At 46.3% G+C, this 27,126-nt stretch overlaps 1 protein-coding gene across 9 annotated transcripts in view; it reads left to right on the forward strand.

Moving 5' to 3' along the window:
• SYCP3 (synaptonemal complex protein 3) overlaps nucleotides 1–27,126 on the forward strand; it is a 920,669-nt gene that overhangs the window by 226,650 nt on the left and 666,893 nt on the right. For all 9 annotated transcript variants that reach the window (XM_085653268.1, XM_085653274.1, XM_085653276.1 and 6 more), the window contains one exon: nucleotides 18,048–18,195. In XM_085653268.1, coding sequence (XP_085509394.1) covers nucleotides 18,063–18,195 — 133 coding nt within the window. In that variant the 5' untranslated portion in view covers nucleotides 18,048–18,062. The remainder of the gene's footprint in view (nucleotides 1–18,047; nucleotides 18,196–27,126) is intronic.

Here is a 27,126-nt window from a genome sequence, read left to right on the forward strand (position 1 = left end):
TTAGAACTCAGACATACAAAGTGCACAGTAATCTAAATACAAAGTCTTGATCTGCTAGTGTGCTGGGTTTATGACACTGCCCTGGTGACATTACATGTGAAGTTTAATGGCTCACTGTAGGAGGGTGGAGTAGCAGACGCAGCCATAAATCGTCAGGGAGCTCAATTATGGAAAAGGGCCACCTAGCGAAGCAAAGAGGCCCAGCTCGGCAGGCGCTCATGTGAGAAAATAAATAGCTGTTGTGTGTAAAAAGTGTTGCAGAGCAGAAAGAATACAGAGGAGCAGGACAGCATGCCAGGTCCGTCATGTGGGGGAAGTGCATGGAGCAGAGAGTCACAGTGGCAAGAGCGTCATAAAAGCACAGATGTGGGGGGAAGAGCAACAGAAAGGAGACCTCTGAAACAGCCCTGCCGCTGCGCATTGGGGTTGAACTAACGCCAATTAAGTCATTTTCCCTTCATTCCAGCACAAAATGAAACATTGAGCAATAACTCTTACAGGTTATAAATAAATGAATAGTGCGTTAAACACAAAATATGTACAACAAAAAGCACCCGTCAATGCCGCCTGAAAATAAAGTGACAGTTGCGTTTCAAAATCTGAATGTTTTTATTTATGTAGCTAAAAGAAAGCATTGCTTTGTTAATTTGCGCTAGCACAGTGGCACACAATGGGTGCAGACTGCAAATAAACAGCGTGCTGCGTGGTGAAAGTGCTTCACGTTTGCAGTTAACCTTGAGGCAAACGCTTTCGAGGAATACAAACCGCTACAGTGCTGGGGCCAAGGTGCCCTCTGTTAGCCTCCATAGGGGGCACACACGAGTGCACCGTTAAAGACCCCGGCAGTGGGGTAGCGGGGGGGGGGGGGGCAGCGAAGCTCTGCAGCATGCAGCTGAAGTGCTCCCTGGAGTCAAAGTGCAGCAGCAGTAACCTGAAATTGTGAGGAAGAGTATCTACTTGCGCAGGCACACAAGGTTTTTCGTGCAGCTGGGGCCGGGAGAGATGCCTGAGGAGCCGGCTCAAGTACTAGGAGATTGAAAAGAAGTGGCACAGCAGGCCGCCCACGCGCAGCATTTCGCTTGACTCCTCTAAGTAACAAGATGAAAACAAATGGAAAACCATGATGGAGTAGCGTTTATTGCAGTTTTATATAGCACGAACTCCACACAAACATATTGGATCACTGTGCATGAGCACCAACCGGTTAAATTACACAAGATCACATTCATGTTTTGAGGCACAGGGAGAAGTGATGTGCCCAGAATCACAGGATTTTGAGCACGCCGAGATTCAATCATGGTTCTCAAAGTCTGCAGTTCTGGTTGTAACGCCACAGTCAACCCTGCAGCTGAACAGACATGGAGATTAAGATGCACAGCACTATTAAACGCAGCCTTGCTGGTGGTCGTGTACGACAACTTGTATTTTGCTGCTTCTGTCATTGCATACAGATATACAATACTGATAAAGCAAGTAACATTACACCTACAGCAAGCCAATGCTATTGGCTTTGCCAATGGTTGTTGTTTGTGTAAGATAAATCCGAAACAACTACGGCTTTCTTGTATATGTTCTGAAATGATGAGACCGAAAGAACTATAGTGAGTGTCCTTGAAGTTACCTCAAAAGCAGTGACGAGTGGCATTGATCTCTTGTCTTTATGGGGCCATGTGTTTCTAATTAGAAACACATGGCCCCATAAAGGCCCAGATCGCTGTACTGGGGTGAATGTATGACATTGTTCTGCATTCTGTCCATCAACTGTTGTTTTTGCATTTGTTACCCCGAGTGAGACGGGTATGCTCAGACGTGAGTCTCGTGCTCTCCATGCCACTGGTTTCAAGCTATCCTGGCTGAAGAGGGGTGAAACCCCGAAACTGGTCCTAGGATGCTTGTTTCCAGTCCAAGGAGGACCTGGCTTGGCAGTTCGGGCTGGACTGTTCCCATGAGGCACAGGGTCAAGACTGATTTGCAGATGGCTGGGTTCAAACTGGAATGGCATGGTGAGCAAATAAACAAGACCGAGCAACCAGAGACCCTAGTGACCAACCTGTCTTCCCATGTACTCACAGACACTGAAAAACGAGTCTTAGAGAAGGGGTTAGGTTTTGTTCCAACTGCTCGCTTTGACCGTTTTCGCCTACACTGTGAACTGGCTGACTTCTTTAGAAAGCTTAAACTCAAACATTTTTTCGAAAAACACCAAGCTAGCAGTCCCTCCTCACCAGAGAGTGACACAGGATTACGGCCAAAATCCACCTTCACACCACCGCCTCATACTGTCCCGGCAGAACTTATTGCTTTTGAGCAGGCAGTATTCAATGACATTGAGGCATATGAAGACACCGGCACCTTCAAGAACATGAATGCCGCCGAGTTCCTAGCATTGAAAACCCTCCAGTCAAATTCTTCCATTGTCATTAAACCAGCTGACAAGGGTGGGGGTCTTGTAATCCAAGACTCAACGGCCTATGACACTGAATGCAGACGCCTTCTCGCGGATAGGGTCAGTTACACCCCACTAACCATTGACCCTTCCCCTGAGCTGAAAACAATGATTATCAACCTAGTGGAAGAGGCTGAGTCCAATGGACATATAAGCAGACATGAGGCTGATTTCTTAACTAAAAGTGAGGGACTATTCCCTACTTTTATACGTTACCAAAAACTCATAAGAATAAGTCTCCACCACCTGGCCGTCCAATTGTTTCCGGCATTGGTTCTCTCCTGGAGCCTCTTTCCATATACTGCGACTTTTTCTTAAAACCTTTGATCCAGAGCACATCAACCTACTTGAAAGACACCAAGAGCCTGCTGGTTCTTTTACAAGATGTAACCTTGACAGATGATCCAACCTTCCTGGTATCTCTAGACATAGAAAGTCTATATACCAGCATACCTCAGGAAGATACCATCAGGGTCATCAGTGAGACTTTGGAGGTGAACCCCTGGGACTTCCAGACCTCGAAACAGTTCATTGTTGATTGCGCCACTCTAGCCCTAGAAAAGAATTTCTTTGAATATAAAGGGACCCTCTTTCTCCAATCCACCCGTACTTCCATGGGGAGTACCTTTGCTCCCAGTGTGGCAGGCCTTTCTTTACGTGTATGATTTCAAGCGAAAGTACATATTGACCTCCAACAATCCTTTCTCGCCCTATATATCTTTTTGGAAAAGATATGTAGACGACATGTTGGTGATCTGGAAGGACCTGAAATCCAACTTGTAAAGTTTTTTGAATGGATTAACACCTGCGACCCCAGCCTGAAATTCACCAACACGTATGACCAGAATGAAATAATCTTTCTGGATCTGACTATTACCAAACGCGAAGGCAAGCTACTTACTAAAACCTACTACAAACCGACCTCAAAAAATAATCTCTTAGCCTTCTCTAGCTTCCATCCACGACCGCTTAGAGAAAACCTCCCGTTTGGTCAATTTCTGCGCATCATACGCAACTGTAGCCGCATGGAAGACTATCGCATTCAATCCGATAGCCTATCCACCAAACTGAAAAGAAGGGGTTACCCAGAGAAAATTCTAAAACGCAGCTACAAGAGGGCTAAAAATCAACACAGAGAAGCTTTACTGGAGGATTCAGTAAAGGCAGTGGAAGATATCCCTCTGACATGTGTGACGACTTACAGCACGGCTTCTAATGCTGTTACTAAATCTATTCGGAAACATTGGGGCATCCTTGTGAGTAACAACTTAAAATGGGAAAAACCCCTGTTTTCTTTCAGGAAGGCTAGAAGCATAAAAGATGCCCTTGCACACACGAGACCACGAACATCATCACCTGACTATCTCGTCTGTTCTACAATCCTGGGGACTTCCCAAAGTGACAGGGCATTTTCCATGTGGGCAGTGCAGTGTGTGCCACCTCACGAAAGCAAGCAAGACTCTGAATCTCGAACAAGACAAAGTGTGGAGTCAACGTACACACACGAACTGTAACTCATCCAACGTCATCTATCTACTGACATGCCCGTGTGGGATCAGATACGTTGGAATGACCACACGCAAAATCAAACAACGTATTGTCGAACATAGAAGCACAATCCGTTGTTGAAGTATCACCAAAATGACAGAACACTATGTAGCCCTTAAACACACCCCTGACGATCTGACCTGGACTATAATTGAACAAATCAGTCCAGGGATTAGGGCAACCAACATTCTGTTCGAAAAAGAACAGCGTTGGATCTATCGCCTATCTAGTCATACTACGGGTTTCAACGATAATATCCCATGGGGCACAGTGTTAAAAAGATAAATGTTGAAAAGGAAAACATCTAATCAGTCACTCTGTGGTATACTACCTACTTTTTAAGACATCACTACACTACTGTTTAAGTGAGTTTGCTGCAGATACCTTTCAATGTTAACAACAGGTCTTCAATTTTTTTCATCTGTCCTGAACACCCATTAGGCAGTGGCATTCACTTTTATCAATGCCCCGTTCACAAACATTGCAGCGTTGTAAATACCATCCAATAGTCTAAACACAACCTAATAAAACCCATTAGGAAGGGGCTTTTTTCCGCTAAAACAATCTTGCGCCCCTGCTTATAATTCTATGCGTCCTCTCAAGTACGCATAACCAGCATTATGTGCAAAGCCTTCCTCCGTGACATTGAGATTCCTTTGGCACCAATCCAAACCTCTCGGAGTTTGACGATTCTCCCGGAAGCCTTGGAAAGTTGACCCAGGCCTCTAACAGTCAGCAGTCTAGTTGTTCCCTTCCGCGTTAGCGTCTCACGTGACACACGTGATGACGTTACGCCTCCCAATTGGGAGACGCATACTACTTTTACTTCTCGGCTGGCCCGGACGTTAACATCCGAGTCCGCAGGAGGGCCAAGTAGGTTTGCAGAGGGCCGGTGACTTTGGAGTAGTAAGTAAAGGTTCTGCCGTACGGATTTCCATACCTTTACTCCAACCATGTAAGTTTTTGATCTCTTTTTATTCTCTTCACTCCCTGTCCAGAGTGTGACTATAAGTCCCGCCTCCCACCCGGACTCATGTAGTGAAACTGATCTGAACATCACGTAAGCACCGTTAACGGTTTTCTTGATGTTCACCAACCCATACGATAATCCCTCGAATCTCCATCACAAACCAAGCATTATTTAATCTTTTTCCGCCTCCCAGAAGTCAGCCAGAGTGTAGTGCTGACCATCAGTGTGAAGGCGATATACTCAGGCTGCTTTGCCGCATCACCCCCAACCAGGGTGCAGCACTTTTCCGGCACGATTAGTTATAGCGCTAACGAGCACCACATGATTTTTCCTTTATGAACACGGGTTGATACGAGTGATTTTTCCCATAGGTTCAGAGTAATGGGAAAGTTCCACCATGTGTGTGCATGAAATACATTCACAAAATTTGTGTTATTAGCCAAAGCCTGTTTCCTGTGAAATTATATATGTATTGTGTGAATCACTGTTTGTTCTGTGTCGTTTTTCTATTTTGCCTCAACAGAACTAAAGCTCTCAGAAATTCCTGAAGGGTTATCCTGACCGTAAGTCTAAAGCGGTACTAGACCCCACAGGTTAGGGTACGCCTTAGCGCGCGTATACCGCCGTGGTGGTCTCACACTAGGTCCTGAAGAATGCTTCATGTATTAACGCCAGAAGCAGAAACATGTCGACCACTTTAATCACTTTGCACTAGATTTAGGACGTAGCTGGCCCAATTATCACCAGTTTTTTAACGTCCACCACATTGTTTTTAATTGTGTCCGGTTTACCACTATTAAAATTCCTTATTGGTTGAAACTGTGACATATTTTAACTTACACTATCACCCTTTGCACTGCATCCACACACAAAAAACCAGCTCCGCTGTAATTCAGGCGTCGCAGCACACCGGGGAGACATTCGGTCTCTCCGGTGGGAACCCAATGATGAAGCATGTCACCAACTAGGTTGGTGAGTGAGGGTTCTTTTAAAAACATAGTGATTCACGTTTTTACATCCTTCTGCACTTGTTCATACCTGATGGACACACTCTTCTGTTGTTGATCTATACCAGCCCTGGGGGACTAAGAGTGGCTCCAAAAAAACTCCCTCCCTCTCCTGTTGTTAATTTATATTTCTGCTCCCATGAGGCACAGGGTCAAGACTGATTTGCAGATGGCTGGGTTCAAACTGGAATGGCATGGTGAGCAAATAAACAATGGATTTAGGCCCAGATAGCTGTACTGGGGTGAATGTATGATATTATTCTGCATTCTGTCCATCAACTGTTGTTTAGGTCTCGCCTGAGCCAGCGCTTATAGCGCTGCTCTGGCGAGAGTTTTAGTAAGCGGGTTTTGAAAGTGTTAACCTAGTGGCTTTTCAGGCCTCCAGCTTGCGTTCGCAATGTCGTACACGCGCACAGCTGCTATCCTGCTTTCTAGCATCTCTCGCATGGAAGGCTTTCCTCCCCCTCTCTCACCCGCTCCTCCCCCTCCCTTACTGCGAGACAACAGGCGCCACTGGGCTCGATGCCAGACAGAGCCATCTGGCTTGATTAATGATTAATTAGTGGGCAGATTGGAGCATTTTCTGAAAATTCAAACACGCTAATAACTTTTTTTTTCCTTTACCTTGGAGCACTTCATACAGTGCTCGTGTTTTCCGTTCACAGGCGATTTTAGTTTCTGGACACCCAAACACCACTAGGGAGTAACGTGGGGGCACCTCAAAACGGATTTGACATTTTTGAAAAACCCTTTGAAAGCCACCCTTCGCCGCTCTGTGTCCCCCGAGAGGACGCAGGCCATGGCAATAATATCCCACTAAAATACACCTTTCCACACACTTAACCTTTAATTAAATTTGTTTTTTAGTCTATTCCCTTTCCCCGCCTCCTCGAAATTATTAAAGTGTGCGCCACGCGCTAGAGCTGGGAACACGACTGCAGCCAAAGGGATGTTTTATTTCTTGGTCACAAAAAAATAACAGACAAAAGGAACAGTTGCAAGTATGGGGGCGAGGATGGTGCAACATCAGAGGCGAACTGCCTTGTTCTGTGCCGGTTGTACATTGCGGCGAGGTGACGCGTGTTGTACACGTCTCCACACAGCACTGTTTGCAAGTAGACACGCCAGCCCTCTCCGCCTGCCACCGCCAGCCCCTCTCCGCATCACACTTCCTCATTTGACGCACCCCAAACTGTATTGTGGCTGCCTCGTAACCGTAAAAAAATAAACCATCTCATAAAATGTTGGATGCGTTCTGCTCCGTAACAAATTGTTATGGCCCTGCACGCATTTCAACGGAGAGCGAGGAAGTGCGACTCACCATGGCTTTGAAAGTTCCCGAGCAACTGGCCACCCTGGGTAAACATTGCGGCAGCCGTGTTCAACGGAACCCCGATATACCAGGGGCAATGGTGGCGCTGGGAATACATAAGTATGCGTTTAGTTCTTTAGAAAGCTGTTTCATCTGTTTGGTAACAATATCTAATTACCTTGCATGCCATAATGCCATACATTCGACCACTGCCGTTTAAAGATATAAATGAGCATTGGCATAGCCAATAGGTCTCGCCTTTGGGACCTTATAAGTGTTTGGCCATGCAACAGTTGATGTTGTTGTACCAATGATATTGTGTTGCATAACTAAATACTTATAAGGTCCCAAAGGCGAGACCTATTGGCTATGCCAATGCTTGTTTTGCATTTGTCACCCCGAGTGGGACGGGTATGCTCAGACGTGAGTCCCGTGCTCTCCATGCCACTGGCATCAAGCTATCCGGGCTGCAGAGGGGTGAAACCCCGAAACCGGTCCTGGGATGCTTGTTTCCAGTCCAGGGAGGACCTGGCTTGGCAGTTCGGGCTGGACTGTTCCCATGAGGCACAGGGTTAAGACTGATTTGCATATGGCTGGGTTCAAACTGGAATGGCATGGTGAGCAAAAAAACGATGGATTTAGGCCCATATCGCTGTACTGGGGTGAATGAATGACATTGTTCTGCATTCTGTCCATCAGCTGTTGTTTTTGGTGTTGAAAAGTCAGCATATTTTATTTTAACAGAAGATGACCAATGGTACGATTAGTAGATGAACATGTCTGTTTTTCACAAAAATGTGAGAGAAGTTGTGGGGTTTCTTTTCACTCAACTTTCAGCTAAGGGAGAATGAGAATGCTGCACCAATTAAACATAACTTAAGACATGTGCCTAATAGTGCAAGGACATTTTTATCATAGATGACTTTAGAAATGTGTTCAGAAGGTGGTATTAAATCAGTTGGTACTGCAGAACGGAATTCAGGAAACTTGAGGTTGTGTCAATCTAAGATCTGTTATTAAGCACATTTTCATCTCCTGGAGTTAATGGCAATATTGGAAGGGACACAATTTTTAGCACCTTGGATATCCGATCAGCTTATCAGCAGAGTGACCCTAGTCACAATTTCTACCACATTATTACTCCTGATGGGACTTTTTGTTACACCAGAATACTGCTTGATTTGCCCATGCCACTTTGCTATTCCACAAACGCATGCATGTACTGTTTCAGAATATCAATGTGGTGGTAGAATTCCGAGAAGACATCTTGATCTTTGCTGATTCTGTTAAAAGAAACACCAAATGCTAAATGTAGTGTTATCCAAAGTGTTACCCATAAAGCACAATAACATTACAGTCAGAAAGTGGTACATTTTTAGCTTTGTAAGTTGAATATCTGGGGCATATATTTATGAACAAAGGTATTTTTTTACCTTTTTAATAACTTGAGTCAAGCTACCAACGAGGAACAGTTGAATTCTTTTTTAGGATTAGGTGAGTTAATACCTTTTAAATCATGGCCTTCTTTAAGATTATTATTCGAAAAAGTGGGCAAATATATATGGTCTTAGTCACTTACCAATTTTATTTTATCCTGCTTATGAAAGCTGCTATAGAAGCTTTATCACTTAGTCTTTGTTCACAATTTGTGCAGTACGTAATTACACTTGGTGATAAGAGTGTGTAGGTGCTGTGTTTAGCCACATCAAAGGTGATAAAGAAGTTACTGTGGTGTTTGATTCTAGATCTTTCACTGATGCCACATCTATACACTCAATTCTCGATCAAGGCATTAGCCTGCTATTGTTGAACATTCCAACACCTTTCTTTGGTGTGACAATTTTAGTGTCAGGACACCATAAATCTTTACTGTATTTGCTTAATACTAATGTTACTGGGAGGGATTCACCTTGACTTGTTAGAATCCTGTCTAACTTTTATGCATACAGTGTTTCATATATTGCTGGAGCATTGCACCAGAACCGATTGTCTTTCTGAGTTTTCTAAGGTCAAAGATTTATCAGCCGGTCAAGATAGCATGGAGTAGTGTGTTGCCACAATTAAAGATGTCGTTCATGATGTTAATTAAATGATTTATGAAAAAGTATGATATGTGTCAGAGATACAAATCTGAAGTTTGAAAGTCACAAACAAGATTTCTGTAGTGTCCGGTCTTTTGTATGAAATGGGATTGTTTTATGCCACTGTTCTTAGTTTGCAAGCACATCATTATACTTTTTAATTCATGGCATGTAAAATTCAACGTCTTTCTGAGGGGAATTTCAGATCACTCTCCTATATTTTTTTATCTTGGGGTACGAAGATGGGCTTTCGAGACTAAAGCGCTTAGTGGCTTATGAAAGCCCAAAGGGGTACTGGTTGAAACTGATGCTTATTTCCTAAATGTACAGGGTTGGTAGATTACTCTATGGGAGGCCTTTAAACCAGTCCTTTGTCGCTATGCTAGGGCTACATGTCCCTGCTTTAAGAAGCACAAAATACAGAGGGTGGTACTCGGAGTGTCAGGTGAAGCTGTTTGACTTGGAAGACACCCAATTATTTTTAAAACCACTCCTGACAGAATAGGCTAGGAAACTTGATTTGCCTAAATTGAATCTATGACCAGGGGATGAGGTGAGGAAAGTTGACAAAGATGGTTGAGCCTCTTTCACATGTGGATGAGGTTCTTAATTTGGGAGATTTGAAAATGAGCGGTAGCTGACAGGATAGTTCACTTCTGCACTAAAATGTAGCACAAAGGATGCCTTTCTCCAAGGAGAGTGGATCACCGGTCTTGCATCCATAGCTCTCTCCTAGCCACTCCCAGGGGAACGGAAAGGCTACATCTGGAGATTTCTGAAAGCTGGGGGGGGATTGGGAAATCACTAGGAACCAATGGAATTCCACAGAGCTCTTTTGCCTTTTCTACTGTAAATTAATATTGCATGTAACTAATTTGTTCCACTCGTGAGTTGAGGTTAGGACTCAAAAGAAAGTTATTACTACAATGCTCATACTCAGAGCCGTCGGCCCATTCTTCTTGATTGATGTAATAGTAAAAATCATTCCCAAACTGTTAGCGTTGACTGTTGCCACATTAATTCCTTTTTTTTAATTACATTTGGACCCATTATGCAACATCCTCCTCCCCTTAATGAACAAGTTACTTACCTTCGGTAATGATATATCTGTAAGAGACACATATTACTTATAGATTCCTTACCTTAGACTTACCCCCCAGGCGTCCGATTGGATCCGGAGATTTTTTCTGTAGCAGTATCACTGCATCTGTCGTGGTCGCTGGGATAATGTCACGATGTCTACTTAGACGCCGCCCCTGCGCGCTGACGTCTGTTATTTCGTTTTAGTGCCAGCCAGCTCTGATCCGGAGAGAGCTTGCCCCGTAGCCACTTTTTGACGAAACTTTTTTTGACATTTGGTGATGCCTTTTTTTTTTTTTAGTCTTATCGACTCCTAGTAGCACGAGGGATGTCCCATCATCGGACCGGCTTCAAGCCTTGTGACTCCTGTCATAGATTGATGTCCGTCATGGATCCGCACCTTGGACCTGGAGCTTCCTAGGGTGGCAGTCAGGACTACCTCCTGACAGAGGTACTTCAACTGGCAGCGGCCTCTTTGAAGCCCCTGCTGCCTTTTAAGGAAACCCTCACCGATGTCCGCCTGGGCACTTGGACCAAGCCCAGCACAGGGGCTCCTGTGGACAGGAAGATTGCCTGACGCCACCACCCAGCCCGGGCGACCCACTTTTCCTCTCCCCAACACCCGAACCTCCGTGTAGCTTGGTAGTCCAAACCTCGTCTTCTAAGGGCATATTCCCTACTGCTCCACCAGATAGGGAATCCAAAAAGCTGGACCACCTTGGGAAGAAGACGTTTCTTTCGCCAGCTTAGTGCTGCGGTCAGTGAACACCGCATGCCTCTTGGGCCGTTATACGTATACGGTGTGGGATTAGGTTGCGCAAGTGCTGCCACAGTGCCCGGAGGAGGCCCGGACCGTTCTCACCCGCGCAGTTGCAGAGGGTCGAGACGCAGCTAGGTTCACCATTCGGTGTGGTCTGGATACCTCCGTCTCTCCGAGCAGAATGCTTTCCATGTCAGTAGCCTTGAGGCGCTATGCCTGGTTGAGGACGTCTGGTTTCTCGGGGGATGTCCAATTCACCCTTCTGGACACGCCCATTGATGGCAGTCTCCTGTTAGGTGACAAGGCAGACTCAGCGCTCTAGCGCTTCAAGGATTCTATGGCTATGGCCATATTCTTTGGCCTTGCGGCAACCTCTTGCCCCAAGCAGTCTGCCTTTCGCCCCTTTCGTGGCTACGGATGGGGTGTCCCACCATGTTTCACCCAATCAGGCCACAGCTCCACGCAAGCCACCCAACCTATGCGTGGCTGTGGACGTGGGACCCAGCGACGCAGGTCTGGGGGCTAGCGGGCGGGCCAGTCCACCCATTCCCCCGCCTGCAGCAGCCTCCAAACCCTCTTAGTCTGACCTTTTAAGTCCACCAGAGGCCAGTGGGCAGGAGGATTTGCCATCACCTCCCCCACTGGCAAAATATCACTTCGGACAGTTGGGTTTTGTAGATAGTCCGAAGGGGCTACTCCCTCCCCTTCGAGACTACCTCTCCCTCCAAGCTACCATCCTTCCATCTCATGTCTGAGGATCATTTGGCACTGCTTAGCCAAGAAATTGAAGCTCTCTTGGCCAAGGGAGCTGTCGAAAGGGTCCCTGTGCCGGAAGTGGGTCGTTGTTTGCTATTCACACTACTTTCTGATACCCAAGAAGGACAAAGGCCTGCGTCCCATCTTAGACCTCAGGACCCTCAACCCCTTCCTCCTGAAGGAGAAGTTAAGAATGCTCATGTTTGCTTAGGTCGCCACTGCCCTCGATCCTGGAGACCGGATGGTATCATTGGACTTGCAGGACGCCTATTTCCACATCCCCATTCTGCCCACAGGCGTTACCTACGGTTTACGGTAGGCCACAAGCATTTTCAGTTTACCATGCTCCCCTTTGGCCTTAGCAGCGCCCCTTGGGTGTTCACGAAAGTGATGGCGGTGGTCGCAGCTCATCTGAGCAGATCAGGGGTTCTAGTCTTCCCCTATCTTGAGGACTGGCTGTTGAAGGCGGACTCGCCCCAGAATGTCATCTTCCACCTACAAACTATGGCGGACCTCCTGCACTCGCTGGGGCTCACTATCAATGTGCCTAAGTCACACCTGATTCCTCTCAGAAGCTCCTCTTTATCGGAGCGGTTCTAGATACAGCGCAGTTTCGAGCTTATCCTCCCGAGCAGCGAGTCCGGGATATTCGGGCTATGATACCGATGTTTCAGCCTGTATCCTGGATTTCGGTGAGAATGATCCTGAGGCTGATGGGTCTCATGGCATCCTGCATATTGCTGGTGTATCATGCCAGGTGGCATATGTGGGCTCTGCTGTGGGACCTGAAGTTCCAGTGCACAGCTGCATCACTCCTTGGATGGGGCAGCCACATGGGAGAGGCTGAAATCGGGGTTCTCTAGTTTCCTGCGGAGTCCGGTCTCCACATGGACCTTTTGGAGCTCCAGGCAATCCGTCTAGCACTGAAGGCATTCCTTCCTTCTGTCAAAGGAAGAGAAGTGCAGGTGTTCACAGACAAAACCACTGCCATGTGGTGCTGCAACAAACAGGACTGGGTGTGGTCTTGGACCCTGTGTTAAGAGGCTATTCTCCTTTGGACATTGGTGGAACATCAGGGCATATCCCTGGTGGTTCAACACGTGGCAGGTTCCCTGAACGCCAGGGCGCACGAACTCCGGCGCCGGTGCATGATGGATCACGAATGGAGTCTTCACTCGGAGGTGATGAAAGGTCTCTTTCAGCAGTAGGGAGATCCTTGGTTCGATATGTTTGTCACCGAAGAGAAAGTGCAATGTCAGCAGTACTGCGCGTTGGAGTTTCCAAGGCGTCACTTGTTCGGCAACGCTTTTCGTCGTGAGCGGAATTGCGGCCTCCTGTATGCCTTTCCGCCTGTACCTCTTCTACCCAGAGTGTTGCTGCAGCAGGGGACGGTCCTCCACCCAACTTGTCCAGCTTCTACCTCCTTGCGTAGAGATTGAGCGGTGACAGTTGACAGCTTTCGACCTTCCTCCTGAAGTCCGTAACGTCATCATGGCAGCCAGGCATCCCTTCACTAAAACTGTATTCACCTGTAGATGGAACAAATTTGTGGCATGGTGCACAACAATGACTGGCTCCCCTTTGTGCCCCTCTTTCAGAGGTTCTTTTCATTCTATCTTTGGCCCAGCAGGGCTCTGCTCTGGGCACTGTCCTTACTTATCTTATGGGTGCTCCCTTCGAGCCACTACATAATTGTCCTCTTCGTCATCTTACTTTGAAGACCGCTTTCCTGCTTGCCATCAGAGCTTCAGGCTCTGTCCTCCAAGACTCCTTTTCCTTCAGTTCATCCGGACAAAGTGGTCCTTCGCACTAAGCCCTCCTTTCTGCCCAAAGTGGTTACCCTTTTCCACATAGGCCAGACCATCACATTGCCCACTTTCTTCCCGCCTCCGCACCCTTCCAAAAAGGACCAGAGACTCCACCGTCTGGACCCAAAACATGCGCTGTCCTTCTACCTTGACCGCAATAAAGATTTCCAGATGGGCGATCAACACTTCATGGGTTATGTGGGCGCCAAGAAAGGTCGGGCCGTGCACAAGCGTACCTTCTCTCGATGGGTTGTCCTATGCATTAAAATCTGCTATTCTTTGGCAAAAAAGGAACCTCCAGTAGGACTGCGCGCCCACTCTATCAGGGCGACGGCAGCCTCTACTGCTTTGGGACGTGGAGTTCCGCTGATTGACATCTGCCAGGCAGCTACGTGGACATCCGTGCACACGTTTTCAAAACATTACTGCCTGGATAGCCAAGTCCTGAGAGACGGCTTTTTTGGCCATTCTGTTCATCAGGACTTTCTGGTGTGAATTTAGTTCGCAGATCCACCTATGACGTTGACATTGCTGGGGTATCTATTCTAAGGTAAGGAATCTATAATTCATTATGTTTTTCAGATGAACAAGTTACTTACCTTCGGTAACAATGTATATGTAAGAGACGTACATTCATTATAGATTTCTTACTGCCGCACCCATCCTCCCTGTTCTGCAAACTGACTTCTAGGGATAGGGACTCCCTTCCAGGGCCTTAGTTATTGATGAGTTTTAGATACTTGGGAGTGTAAAATCTCAGATTTCGTGATATATTGCTTGCCCCCCACCCCCCTCCCCGCCTTGTGGGCCCCCTCTCTTTACCTCAGCAGAGAGATCTGACAGACACTTCCTCCATCCCATTGTCCCTTCTGGGGATGTAGCAATCAAAAAAATGATATTCCGACCGAAAATGTTATATGCTCTCCAAAACTGTTTCACTTTCTAGCCTTCTTCTTTCAGAAGGTTACCACACTGCTAGGAAATGTCCTCTGTGACAGTAAAATCCAGTGCCTCTCAAATGCTAAATATATAAACTCTGTTTGAAGGGGCATTGGCGCATGATGGACATCCTCTCCTACTATCGGGGCTAACAGCTTTTGGTTATAAATGAGTGTATCTGTGGGCCACAAAACAGTTCTGCTTATGCCACTGAGATCTTGATAATGGAGGATTATTCTCTCCTACATTACATATAATGAGGTTGACTTCACCATGTGCTTTCTGCTACCAAAGTTGTTCTCGTAGATTGTCAGGCTTCACTTCTTGCAATCTAGTGGATGGGTAGGGCTCACAGGTAAGACACCCCTGTGGATCAGAAATCATATGCTAGGGTCTCCACCTTTTGAGACTTCTCGTAGTTGGACACAAAAGGAATCTCTCAGTTGCTAAATAACATTTTGCAGAATTCTGATCTCTGTTGAACACAATTGTTTAGATATATGCAGCTGCAACATGATCTTTCTGCTTTTCTCAAAGGTATTGGTGAAACTATAGACTTTAACCCCCTAGATCCTAAGCTGTCACTTGAAGCACTACAGGATAATATTTATGAACTCTCCAAGTACCTAGTTTTTAACTTCCCAGATATCATCTTCCTATGGTGCTTGCAGGGCAAGTATCGTATGTGCGAGTTACCAGAAGAAGGCTGGGGAGATGCACTGTGGTCTCATATAGAAGTAGCCAGTCTTCAAGATGCAACTTAATCCAATTAACATTTTTTTTTTTTACAGAATTTACTATAATTGAAAAAGGCCGTGGAAAATGGGTAGGGACTGCTTTCACATGTGTAAAAGATGCTGTTCCAAAATTAGAACCTTCCTCCACACGGTTTTTGACTGCCTGTGCATTCAACTGTTCTGGAAGGAAGTCTTTTTAGTATTTGAAAGTGTTAATTGATTTGAGACTCGTAATTGTACAAAGACTATTGCTCTAAACTATAGGGCTGAATCCCCTTCCACTCTCTGGATGCCGAAGAGGCATAAATAGATGGGTTGGATGGTGCAAGGGTTTAGCGCATGGGCTTTTCTTCTTACTACTCTCATCCATGTATTTGGTTCTGCATCAGATTGCTGTACCATGCCTTGCCTAAGGCATCATTATGAAAACAATATGTGTAACTAAAAACTCGTTAATTGTACCTAGACTTGTATATAAAATACAAATGCATATTATTTTTAAAATATTGGCATATTGAAGAAACTAGAACAAAGATGGTTAAGGCTACATTTTGGAGGCTGTTCATGGATGAGCAAATATTTGCTTTTTTCCGTAGTTTGTTGCAATATATCAGACTAGAGTTTAATGTTACGTCCAGTCAGTTATCGAATTCTGTGTTTGCTGAAGCCCCTTGGATAAAACTTGGTGTGGATTTCCTAGATCTGTATGAACGCTGGACTCTAAGAAAAATGTATGCTAAAGTTCTTACAGATTAAAGTAGTGGGGCTAGAAATCCCTTTGCTCTCTGCCCATTAAAAATAGAGTTCTTGGAAAAGTGTTTTCAATCCGAAAGTTTCTCTCACTCTTTATTAGTTTGGATAATAGGGTATAGTTTATGCCACAAAAGTTAACTAACTTTTGTTTTTTAAAATCTAGGTATTAAACATAAACACATTGACTCGTGTATGCCTAAAATAAATGGTTTCGGTGAAATTAGCAGAGTGGTTGTTGAAGATGGTAAATTAGATATAAATGCAGGTTTGAATTTTTGGTATGTTTGGTAAGTCGTATGCTTTTGTAAACAATGCTTCTTGATGGGATTTAGCTTGGCTTGAAAAGTTTAAAGGTGCTATTAGAGATTGATCTGACTTAGGATGTGACTAACCTAGTTATACCAATGTAAATCACAATTGTATAGCATTATAGCCGCTAGTAGTTGTTAAAGGCCCTGAACCCAAGGTATTGACCCGAGGTGCTGTTGAGAGGAAGAGTGCCCTTAAAAACTGATACAGCCCGAGGCAAAAGTATATCTGTGATTAAGTACCCCCTGCGGTGCAGTATAAGGATTGTAAGTCAAGAGTTCCATTATCATATAAAGCTGTAGAAGTTTATGAAGCTCCAACGTGACTAGCAATATCCTTATGTATGTTAGGGGTACTTTATACTTATGATACGTAGTCACCATTCCCACAAACCCCTTTGCCGCAGGGGTAATTTCCCCACGGCGTAGGGAGGGGGTGCGCGGTGCTCGTGACGAGCCCAGCTCATCATGAGGCACAGTGGAGCTGTGCTCAGACCCCGCCCACTGATTGATTCTCCCGCACAGGCGGGGAATCATCGCGTGTGGGCGGGCCGCGGCCATTATGACAAGCCCAGCTCGTCATGAGCACAGCTCCACTGTGCCTCATGACAAGCTTGGCTCGTCATGAGCATGCAAGCGGTTCAATCCTTGGTGCATAGTTCTTTCATATTAAAGAGAGCATGGTTGTAAACATGAAGAATAAAAATAGAATTTCTAGTGCAAAATTAAATGCACAAAAAGGCTGTTAGATGTTTGTTGAAAAATGTTAGAACATTTTAATGAAGCTATTTTTTAAAAGGTTCAGTAGAAAGATTTTAACTTTTCTGTAATTAACCAAGGAGTGCAAATAACGATCTCCTTTCACTTTGTCAATGACCAGCTAGAAAAACAGAGCCATAGAAAGAAAGGCCACACTTTCTTTTCATTCTTTAAACAGCTACTTTCATTATTCCCCTTGGCCTGGCTTTCCCTTTTGCTGCAGCCTGTGGCAGCAGGCATTGACACTCCATTGTAATACGTTATTACAGCTAAGTTCTGACTTTTATAATTGTCTATTGGGTGCGTCACAAGTCGCTGATTATAAAGAAATTATAGAAGGTTTTTATACAGGGATTGCATAATCCCTTGTATTATAAGGCTTTTAGAAAATTCCAACTACTGAAGGTAGAAAGTTCTAAATTTAAAAGGGAGAAACCGAATGACTGATATTGTAATTGTAAAGCTAAATCCCTATACTAGCCAGTATAGGGCACAAGATACTCATTGTCTTCAACACGGCGCCCAGTATGCTTTCACCAGAATCTGATGTAACAACTTGTCTACGATAGTTGAGGTCAAATGAGATACCCAGAAAATTTCGAATGTTTTGTGTTATATCCAGTTGGCACAGGCTGTCTGCCTATGCTAATGTGTGGTGCGTGGGCTCTTAAATTAAAGCACTTACTTTACGTATTCTGGTCTCATTAATACACGTGTGCTATGCAGTAGCTACAAAACATCTGGGCGTACAATTTTAACAAATGGTATGCATTCGTTTGATAGAATTCATCTCTGAAAATGCCCCCATCAGGAAGAAAACAGACCGCAAAATCTGTCAAAGCTGCACAGGAAGAAGAGGCTGTTTGCCCTTATGAATTTCAGGCAGAGCAAAAGAAAAGTCCTAGTGGATCTGAAGAGGACATCAGGGAAGGTGTAGTATTCCGAAATGCGTTTCTTCATATTATAAAATGAATATGCACATTAATGCACACGATTAGTTCCATTCTGAATTAAATGAATGAAATCTCAAATATGAGCTGATCACTTATGTTTATACTATTGCTTCCAAATGTCAGTGTGCTATTGATACCAAATAAGATGTGATTTACTCTGACTTCAGACAAGCGCCAGGAATCAAAGAAGGTGGGTTGAATAAACAAATACTGTTTTCCAAACTGTCATTGGAATAATCTAAATTAAGCGACACAGAACATTTCTTCTCCTCAATGTATACTCCCTACAATCGTAAGCTCGGAATACCTTTCCCGACGTTCCATTAAGGGGCCGATTCCGATCCGGGTCGGAAGGGCACATAACGCAATCCGCCCGGAAATACTACGAGCCGTACGCGTGTTTTCCGGCCAACTCGTACAGCTGTACGAGCGAGCAAGTACGATGCGAGCTACATGAAATTCACCGACCGAGTCGTTTCTGGGTCCGAACCACTCCGTACGTCTCAGTCGTAAGCTAACCGTGGCGTGCAATGGATGCGATTCACGACCGAGCCAGTACGATGCACGCGTCGGACAGCCTGTGCGAGCCGGAGTGTCTGGCTTGCAAATCGTCCGGGTGGTTGCCTTTGTGGGTTCGTGTCAGACCCCCTGTCACCAGCAGCCCTGCGACTCGGACACAGGGGGAGACCCGTGGGTCTCCCCAACACAGGCATGTATGGTGCGGATGGCATCGACGCGTACCCACTGTAGGCGGTGCACTTGTCCGCGACGTACCATGAACGTTAATAAATGGAAGGCGGGTGGCTGCTACACGATGGGCGATTTCTACGTTGCTGAGCAGTTCATGACAAGGGAGGAAACATGAAAATATATTTCAACTAGGTAGGGGGCAGTTCCTACAATATGCAAAGATTTCTGCGGTGGCTAGGGAGCTGCGGCCGGCATTCCCACAGGATCCGCAGGTTACGACAGTACTACAGATGATAACCACCCTGGCAGGAGGACGAAGACTGGGATCACATATATACATATATATAACGCACTCCGGTAGGATCTCTCTATTAGTCCCCTCCCAATACACGAGAAATGGGACGGTGTACTGGACAAGCCCCTTACAGTAACAGAATGGAAGAAAGTACACAAAAGGGTCAAACAGATGAGCTCTAACACAAGGTTCAAATTAATACAATATAATGTAATACACCAGGCATATCTAACTCCCTGAGTGCTCCATAAAATATACCCAGAACATGCAAATCATTGTCCCAGATGTAGGCACTCGGATCCATAGGGTGTGGGACTGTCCCGAATTGGCACATTATTGGGGGAAATTGTTAGGCAGACTGTCACGGGATGGATAATACCAGCCACTATCAAAGGGGTGGTGGTGGGACTTCTTCCCACACCAAAAACCTGACTAGGAAATGTATTCAGCTGGGTTTGGTATTAGCAAAACGAAGAATAGCGGTCCGATGGTTGAGTCTCGATCCTCCCACAGTTGAGAGGTGGGCCAGGGACGTGCAGGAGTGGGCCACCGCAGAATTCATTTGAATGAAAAAAGTCAGACGGGACGACAAACTTGAAGATGCAAGGGTTTGGTATTTGATGGTAACTGATATAAACAAGGGGAAGTACCGCACAGAGGGGGAAGTAGACCCATTGCAGCCTCCTCAGGGAAGAAATGGCACAATAGCAACACCAGAGATCTCTCCTGTACCAGATACTAGTTAAGAGAAATGAGGTATGCAATAAGGAGGTGGATCTCTAGTTCCCGGGAAAGTATATCATCCCATGACCGAGTGAGGGTGAGGGGGGGATAAGTTTCACGTTTTTGTTTATTAAAGGTGGAAATATGACAGTGATATCTGCAATTTGTGTGGTAAAATTGGAAAAAATGAAGAGAAGTAACAAATGACTTCATAAGTGAAAATGTATCTTCGTGGAACGGCAGTAACAATTCTGTACTTTGATGTGATGCACATGTATGAAAATGTAATGTTAATACGCAAATGCTAATAAAAGCATTTACAAAAAAAAAGCAACAAAGATGCCCCATTAGGAAAAACAAAATCAAATTCAAACAGGACAACACAATACAGATCTTGCACAAATCCAAATATTAATTTGAAAAATATTAAAATTTAAGCTAAAGATGCTAAAATTATTGCAACATTGTAAGAAACCGCCACCCAGCCTGACCCACTTACCTGAAACGGGGCGACAGACACCACGGAGAGGCATGACGAATGCTGGCAGGATCTAAAATAAAAAGAAAACAAACGTTAGTAAAGGGGTGGGGTTGACGAGACATAACAAAGAGTGGCTGCAACTACGGAGGACTACCTCTTTTAGGCCCCAGTGGAAGGAGTCATGGGCAAGAAAAGGGAGATGGAACCGAGGGAGATTATCTCGAAAATCCGGAAGAACACAGATCTCGTGAAGGGGACAGCTGCCAACAGGAAAAGTTAAGACTGAGGGGAATCCAGAAGACTGTTCTGGGATCTGGAAAGGCGAGGTTCCACGACTCGGCGAAAGCAGGACGAGACGACAATGCCACTGAGGAGGAGGAATCTAACAAGAGAGGGTCTGAGGAGTGGTGGATACCACCATCCCACGTGCATTCACCCGCCACAACTCTGGAAAGTTGTAGCTACGGCTGTGAGGGAATGGAATGGGTACGGCTACTGACACTCAAAGGGGATCAGGGAGCACTTTGAGGAGGTAGAAGGGATACCCCTTGTAAACTTTAAGACTGGTGCACAGCCACATGAAGACTCAAAAGCAAATAAAGGTATATAGTAGAGCACTGGCTGTGTGAAGGGGGCTCTTAGGTTTCTAAAATCAGTACTAAGGAAAAGGGGAGGAAGACCTGGAATTAAGAGGTTTTGCACAGTATCTCCAGTCCATGCAAAGACCAAGAGGATTATTTGCATATGCACATAGTTGGTGAGGGTGACAGGAACACCCAGGAGTGGTAAACCCTGATAACGGCTAAGGGACCGAATTAAGGAGTGTATGACTCCATGCAAAGCGAGTTAATAATCATTTAATCTTTTATCAAAACGTTTACCTGCATACTCCAATTTTTTGCAGGGCACTGGTGGCGATAACAAACCAGGATCTGAAAGGAAAGCGAAAAGGAGTCCCATTAGCCTGTGTCGCTATCCATAAAGGTGAAAAAGGAGAAAAATCCTTTAGGCAAAACTGCCTAGGCGCATGACAAAATTCTATTCTTAAAATCAGCCTACACCATTACCATTCTATCTCACTCACTCATACTAGAGAAGGTTGGACCATATATGATCAACAAATGAATAAAAATATGATTTCCTAACTGACTACACACGGGAGCGTGCATCTATCAAAACCCTTGCTAATTTTTAGGGGAGCACTTGAAGGCTATGATCATTTGAACAGCCTTCTGAGCAACCACGACACAGCTTTAAATATTCTGAAGACTGCATTTAAGCCACAGTTGCCCTCACTTAAGAAACCAGTAGTTTTAATATTGAATGGGGCCATCAGTACACATATTGGTTCTAAGAATCAGGCTAAAAGCTACTAGTCCAGAATCATAAAAGAAATACAGCGTGGCCATCCATAACTGATATAGAGGCCCCACGGGGGGAATTCGTGGAACTATTTCCCGACCCGAAGATGGAATATAGAGGCGCATCAAGGAAGTACTACATGACTAAATGTTTTTATTGGTCGTTTTTTAAAGCGTTTTATAAACAGTTCAAGAGTTTATCATTTGGTCTTAACTACATAATTCGTGAACACGGGCGGTGGAGAACGAGTAGAAATCACAAAATACCAAGTCCACACCATATGCACCATATGCGGTGTTGGACTGGTTTCAATCCTTCTTAACCGACCGTCGGCAGGTGATCTGGGCTCCTCCGTTCTCCGCGGAAATGCCTTCGCTAGAGGTGGGGGTGCCTCAAGGATCCATCCTGAGCCCCACCATATTTAACATTTATGTGGCCCCTTTGGCGAAGGTCGCTGAGGCATTTGGAGCCCGGGTCATCTCATACGCTGATGACACCCAGCTCCTGTTTACCTGCAGGAAGGGAGAGGTTTTTAATGGCGACAGAATCAGAGACTGCCTGAGTGCTGTTTTTGCATGGTTTCAGCACCAGAACCTGAAATGTAACTCGGATAAGTCCGAGTTGCTCTTTTTTGGCTGCGCTGAGGACCCTGGCTGGAAATCGTGGTGGCCTTCCGACATGTTCCCCCCTGAGAAACCATCTGCCCAAGTAAAAAATCTGGGTGTGGTATTTGACGACAGTCTTTCTTTTCGTCCCCACATCACGGGCCTGGCGGGGAAATGTTTCGGTATCTTGAAGATGGTGAGGAAATTTCTCCCACTGCTTTCCCTTCAATATCGCAAGAACATCGTGCAAGCACTTGTGGGCTCGCGTTTAGACTACGCTAACGCACTTTTCTCTGGTCTGCCTAAATATCTGGTATCCAGATTGCAAGTTGTCCAAAACTCGGCGGCCAGAGCCATCTTTGGCCTTCCACGGAGAGCCAGTGCCTCTCTACTGCGCGGTAGGCTGCATTGGCTGTCTATCCCTAGCAGAATTAGTTTCAAGGTCCTCACGTTGGCGTTTAAAGCCCTCCACTGCATTGGCGCAGCTTACCTCAGGAAGCGGATTGCTCTCTACGTTCCCCGGAGGAGTTTGAGATCTGCTGACCTGGCTAAAGTGGAGGTACCAGTGATCAAACGCGTGCGGATGGGAGGCCGGTCTTTCCAGTTTATGGCGGCCAGTTTGTGGAATGAGCTCCCTCTGTCACTCCGCAAGGCTAACAATCTTCTGGCCTTTAGAAAGGAGCTCAAGCCGCTCCTCTTCTCCGCCTAACCAGTGGGCCTACAGTGTTTCTGCCGCTGGGTTTTTCTTGGTTGTGTTCAGGACTCTCTGCCAAAGCGCCGGGACACCCGTTCTGGGTAGCCGTGCGCTCAAGAAATATAGTTCTAACATAACATAACATGCATTGTTATGACGGATATGTAAATTTTAAAGACCTATTTTGTTTGTCTGTCTTATACTCTGTTTTTAGTTCTTATTGTTTGTTTTTTGCCATTGGACTGTAGTAATGAATCATTTGTGATTATTGCAAGGTACAATGTCAATGAATGTATTGTCCTTTTTAAATTGAGATTTTACGAATAAATTAATTTATGTATAATTTTGTTTATAGATAATTTTTGTATTTTTATTCATTTGTTGATTACATATGGTCCAACCTTCTCTAGTATGAGTGAGTGAGATAGAATGGTAATGGTGTAGGCTGATTCTTAGTATAGAATTTTGTCATGCGCCTAGGCAATTCAGTTTTGCCCAAAGATTTTTTCTCCTTTTTCACTGAATAGTGCCCTACTCCTTTGGTTCTGATGGGGCCCCTCTTTTTCCTTGACAGCTATCCATAAAGGACTATAAAGACGACCAACCCACTACAAAATCCCACTTTTGAAACCTAGTCACATTCCTAAATATATAGCTATATATTTATTTCCTTTATTCCCCACTAATAAAATCCATCATACGTTAAATGGACAATCCTCCCAAGCCTTATTTCTGATCGTCCCTCCACAAAGTGATGTCAGAAGTTGAATCAGAGGAAATGGAGGCTGTTGTGGCAAAAATGGCAGATGGTCAGTAGCGCCTAGAAAAGGCATTGAGAAGTTCATGAAAGTGGCAACCGAGGAGTGGGAGTCTTTCCATAAGGCTATTCAGAAGCAAGCCGTACAGATGGACGAGGTGTCCCAAACTCAGGATGCTACAGTCTGCAAATTGGTAAATGTATTGGGCCAGCAAAGGGGAGACACTGCCGTACCCAGCGTAGTCCTACAGAAGTGTGTGAAAGGAGTGGATTCGGGTTTCTTTTTTTAAAAAATTTTTTTTTAAGTAATTTTGAGCATTTAGCTCAAGCTGCTCCCTGGCTAGTGGATCAGGGGGGACAGTACCTAGGACACCTGTTAACCAATGACTTTCAATGTGGTATTTATTTAGAGGGGCGGGTTTGTTTTGTGTTTTTGTAATGATTTTAAGTAATCAAACAATAAATTTATCTATCTATCTATGACTTTCAGGCAGCCTACAAGCCTTCAGACCCAAGTGGGACCGCCGCATGGGTGTATATCTAAAAAAGTATATTAAAAATTTCGAGGTAGATAACTTACCGGCTCCAGTTAAGGCAAATCAAAGGAGGACAGAGTGAGACTCTTAGACCCTTATACTTTTGAGTGAAGGACATGGCAGATAGATGGTTGAAAAAGTAAGCTGCTCCCAAGAAAGATGTTACAAGAGATCTATCTTGAGCAATTCCTGTCATCCTTACATCCTCCAGTGCAAAAATGGTTAAAACAGCCCAGCATGCTACACTTGGAAACCACAGTAGAAATAGATGGCCCATACAGTCTGAAAGAGACTATTAGTTATAGATTCCTTACCTTAGAAATACCCCCAGGCGTCACCCTGGATCTGGGGAATTTTTCTTCAGCATTACCGCAGCGCATCAGTAGGTGGCGTCGGTCGATTCCACGATCGTCGTTGGTGTCGTGATCGCCGGAATGACGCGCTGACGTCAGTTCTTTCTTTTTCCGCGCCAGCCAGCGCAGTTCTGGAGAGAGCAATTCCCTTGCTCATTTTTTGATTAGTGCTTTTCTATGTTTTTTTTTGGTCGACATCTTTTTCGACTCGTTTGACTCCTGGTGCACGCAGGAATGTCACATCGGCGGACCGGCTTCAAGCCTTGTGCCTCTTGTCACAAGTTGATGTCAGTTATGGATCTGCAACTTGGGTGCCTGGAGCGCGACTACGACCCAAAGTTGTGCTCCGACTGTCGGGCCATGAACCCGAAGTCTTTGCGGGAGCAGTCCCGAAAGCTTCTGGAGGCCCGGCAGTTAGCTCCGTGCCGCTCGAGGTCCCAGTTGAGGGAGGTCGCGGAGTCACCACCATCACTCCTCGTCAAAGTCTTCGTCTTTGGGTAAGTCGAAGCACAAGAAGGGGAAGAAGCGCCGTCTCTCTTCGCCTTCTCCCCGTCTGTCGGCTGATGGGACGCGAAAGGTAGTTGTCCTTCAGCTCCGCCCGGGGAGCCTGCTGGGACAGCTCCGCGCTTCCCTCCCTTTCCCGGAGCCGGAGCGTCCCCTGCCCAGCTTTGTGCCTTCTACAAAGCCCTCCACTCCATCTTTAGGCAGCCTTCGGGCCCCGCGGACTTGGCTGGGGGCTCTAGGCCTTCGATGCCGGCAGCTCCGGACTCGGCACCGCAGGGCCCCCAGGGATCCAGGCTTGGATCCGGAACAGTGCCAGTCGACCTCACAACACCTCCGGCGCCGATTCCTTTGACGACCCCTCCGCCACCTCCGACACAGGTCGTGTCCCCGGTCGGCGTCGACCCGGCCTCCCCCTTGTCTTGGACATGGAGCCGGACTGGCATTGACCAGTACTTTTGTGCCACTGTTCTGCCCTGGCATTCCCGATTGCCCTGAGTGGCAGCCAGAGGAAGATGAGGAGGACTGGGAGGGTCTAGTGCCCCTCTGGCAGACCATCTGGACGAGCCGGACTGGAGAGAGGAATTGGGGGAAGCCAGTGGTCTGGATACCTCTTCAGACCTTGGCATGCTTTCTCCCCCCTACCGTGGCCACGGAGGAGGAAGCCTCCTATGCTGTGGTGTTGCGTAGGGTGGCTGAGGCCTTGGGCCTTGACCTTCCTACGGTGGCAGTCAGGACGAACCTCGTGACTGAGGTCCTTCGAGCCGGCAGCGGCCTCTTCGGAGTCCCTGATGCCATTCAATGAGGCCCTCACAGACATCCTTCTAGACACTCTGTCCAGGCCTAGCACAGGGGCTCCTGTAGATAGGATGATACCCTGACTCCATTGCCCGGCCACGGGCGACCCCATGTTCCTTTCCCAACACCCTACCCCCTAGAGCTTGGTGGTCCAAGCCTCAACTTCTAAAGGCGCGTTTCCTACTGCTCCCCCAGATAGGGAATCCAAGAAGCTGGCCCATCTTGTGACGAAGATGGTTTCCTCTGACAGCTTAGGACTGCGGTCGGTGAACACCGCATATCTCTTGGTCCGTTATACCCACTCTGTGTGGGATACGGTTGCGCAGGTGCCGCCGCAGTGTCTGGAGGAGGCCCGGAGTCACACTCTCTGGTGCAGTTGCCGAGGGGAGAGATGCAGCAAAGTTCGCCATCCGCTGTGGGCTGGACACCGCCAACTCGCTGGGTAGAACGACTCCACTGGCTTTTCTGAGGATGTCCATTCGACTCTTTTGAACATGCCCTTTGATGGCTGTTGTCTGTTTGGTGACGAGGCGGACCAGGCGCTTGAGCGCTTCAAGGATTCTAGAGCTACGGGCAGATCCTTGGGCCTCGCTGCCGCCTCTCGTCCTGTGCAGTCTGTCTTTCGTGGCTACGGAAGGGGTGCCCCACCACGTTCCACCCAGGGCCACAGGCAAGCTACCCAGCCTCTGTGCGGCCAGGGGCGTGGGACCCAAGGCCGTGGGGCTGGGGGCCAGCGGGCGGGCCAGTCCCCCAGTGCCCCTTCTGCAGAAACCTGTAAGCCTCCCTAGTCCGACATTTCCAGGCCACCAGTTGTCAGTGGGCGGCAGGATCCACCATCACCTCCCCCACTGGCACAACATCACGTTGTACAGGTGGGTTTTGCAGATAGTCCAAAGGGGCTACTCTCTCCCCTTTGAGACTAACCCTTCCTCCATTCCACCAACACTCCCATCGCATGTCGGAGGATCACTTGGCCATTCTCCATCAGGACGTTACGGCTCTCTTGGCCGAGGGAGCTATCGAGCATGTCCCAGTCCCAGAAGTAGGTCGTGGTTGTTACTCCCACTACTTCCTGGTGCCCAAGAATAACAAAGGCCTGCATCCTATCTTGGAT

This window comes from Triturus cristatus, chromosome 4_1 (assembly GCF_964204655.1).
Source record: "Triturus cristatus chromosome 4_1, aTriCri1.1, whole genome shotgun sequence".
In the NCBI taxonomy this organism is placed as follows: domain Eukaryota; kingdom Metazoa; phylum Chordata; class Amphibia; order Caudata; family Salamandridae; genus Triturus; species Triturus cristatus.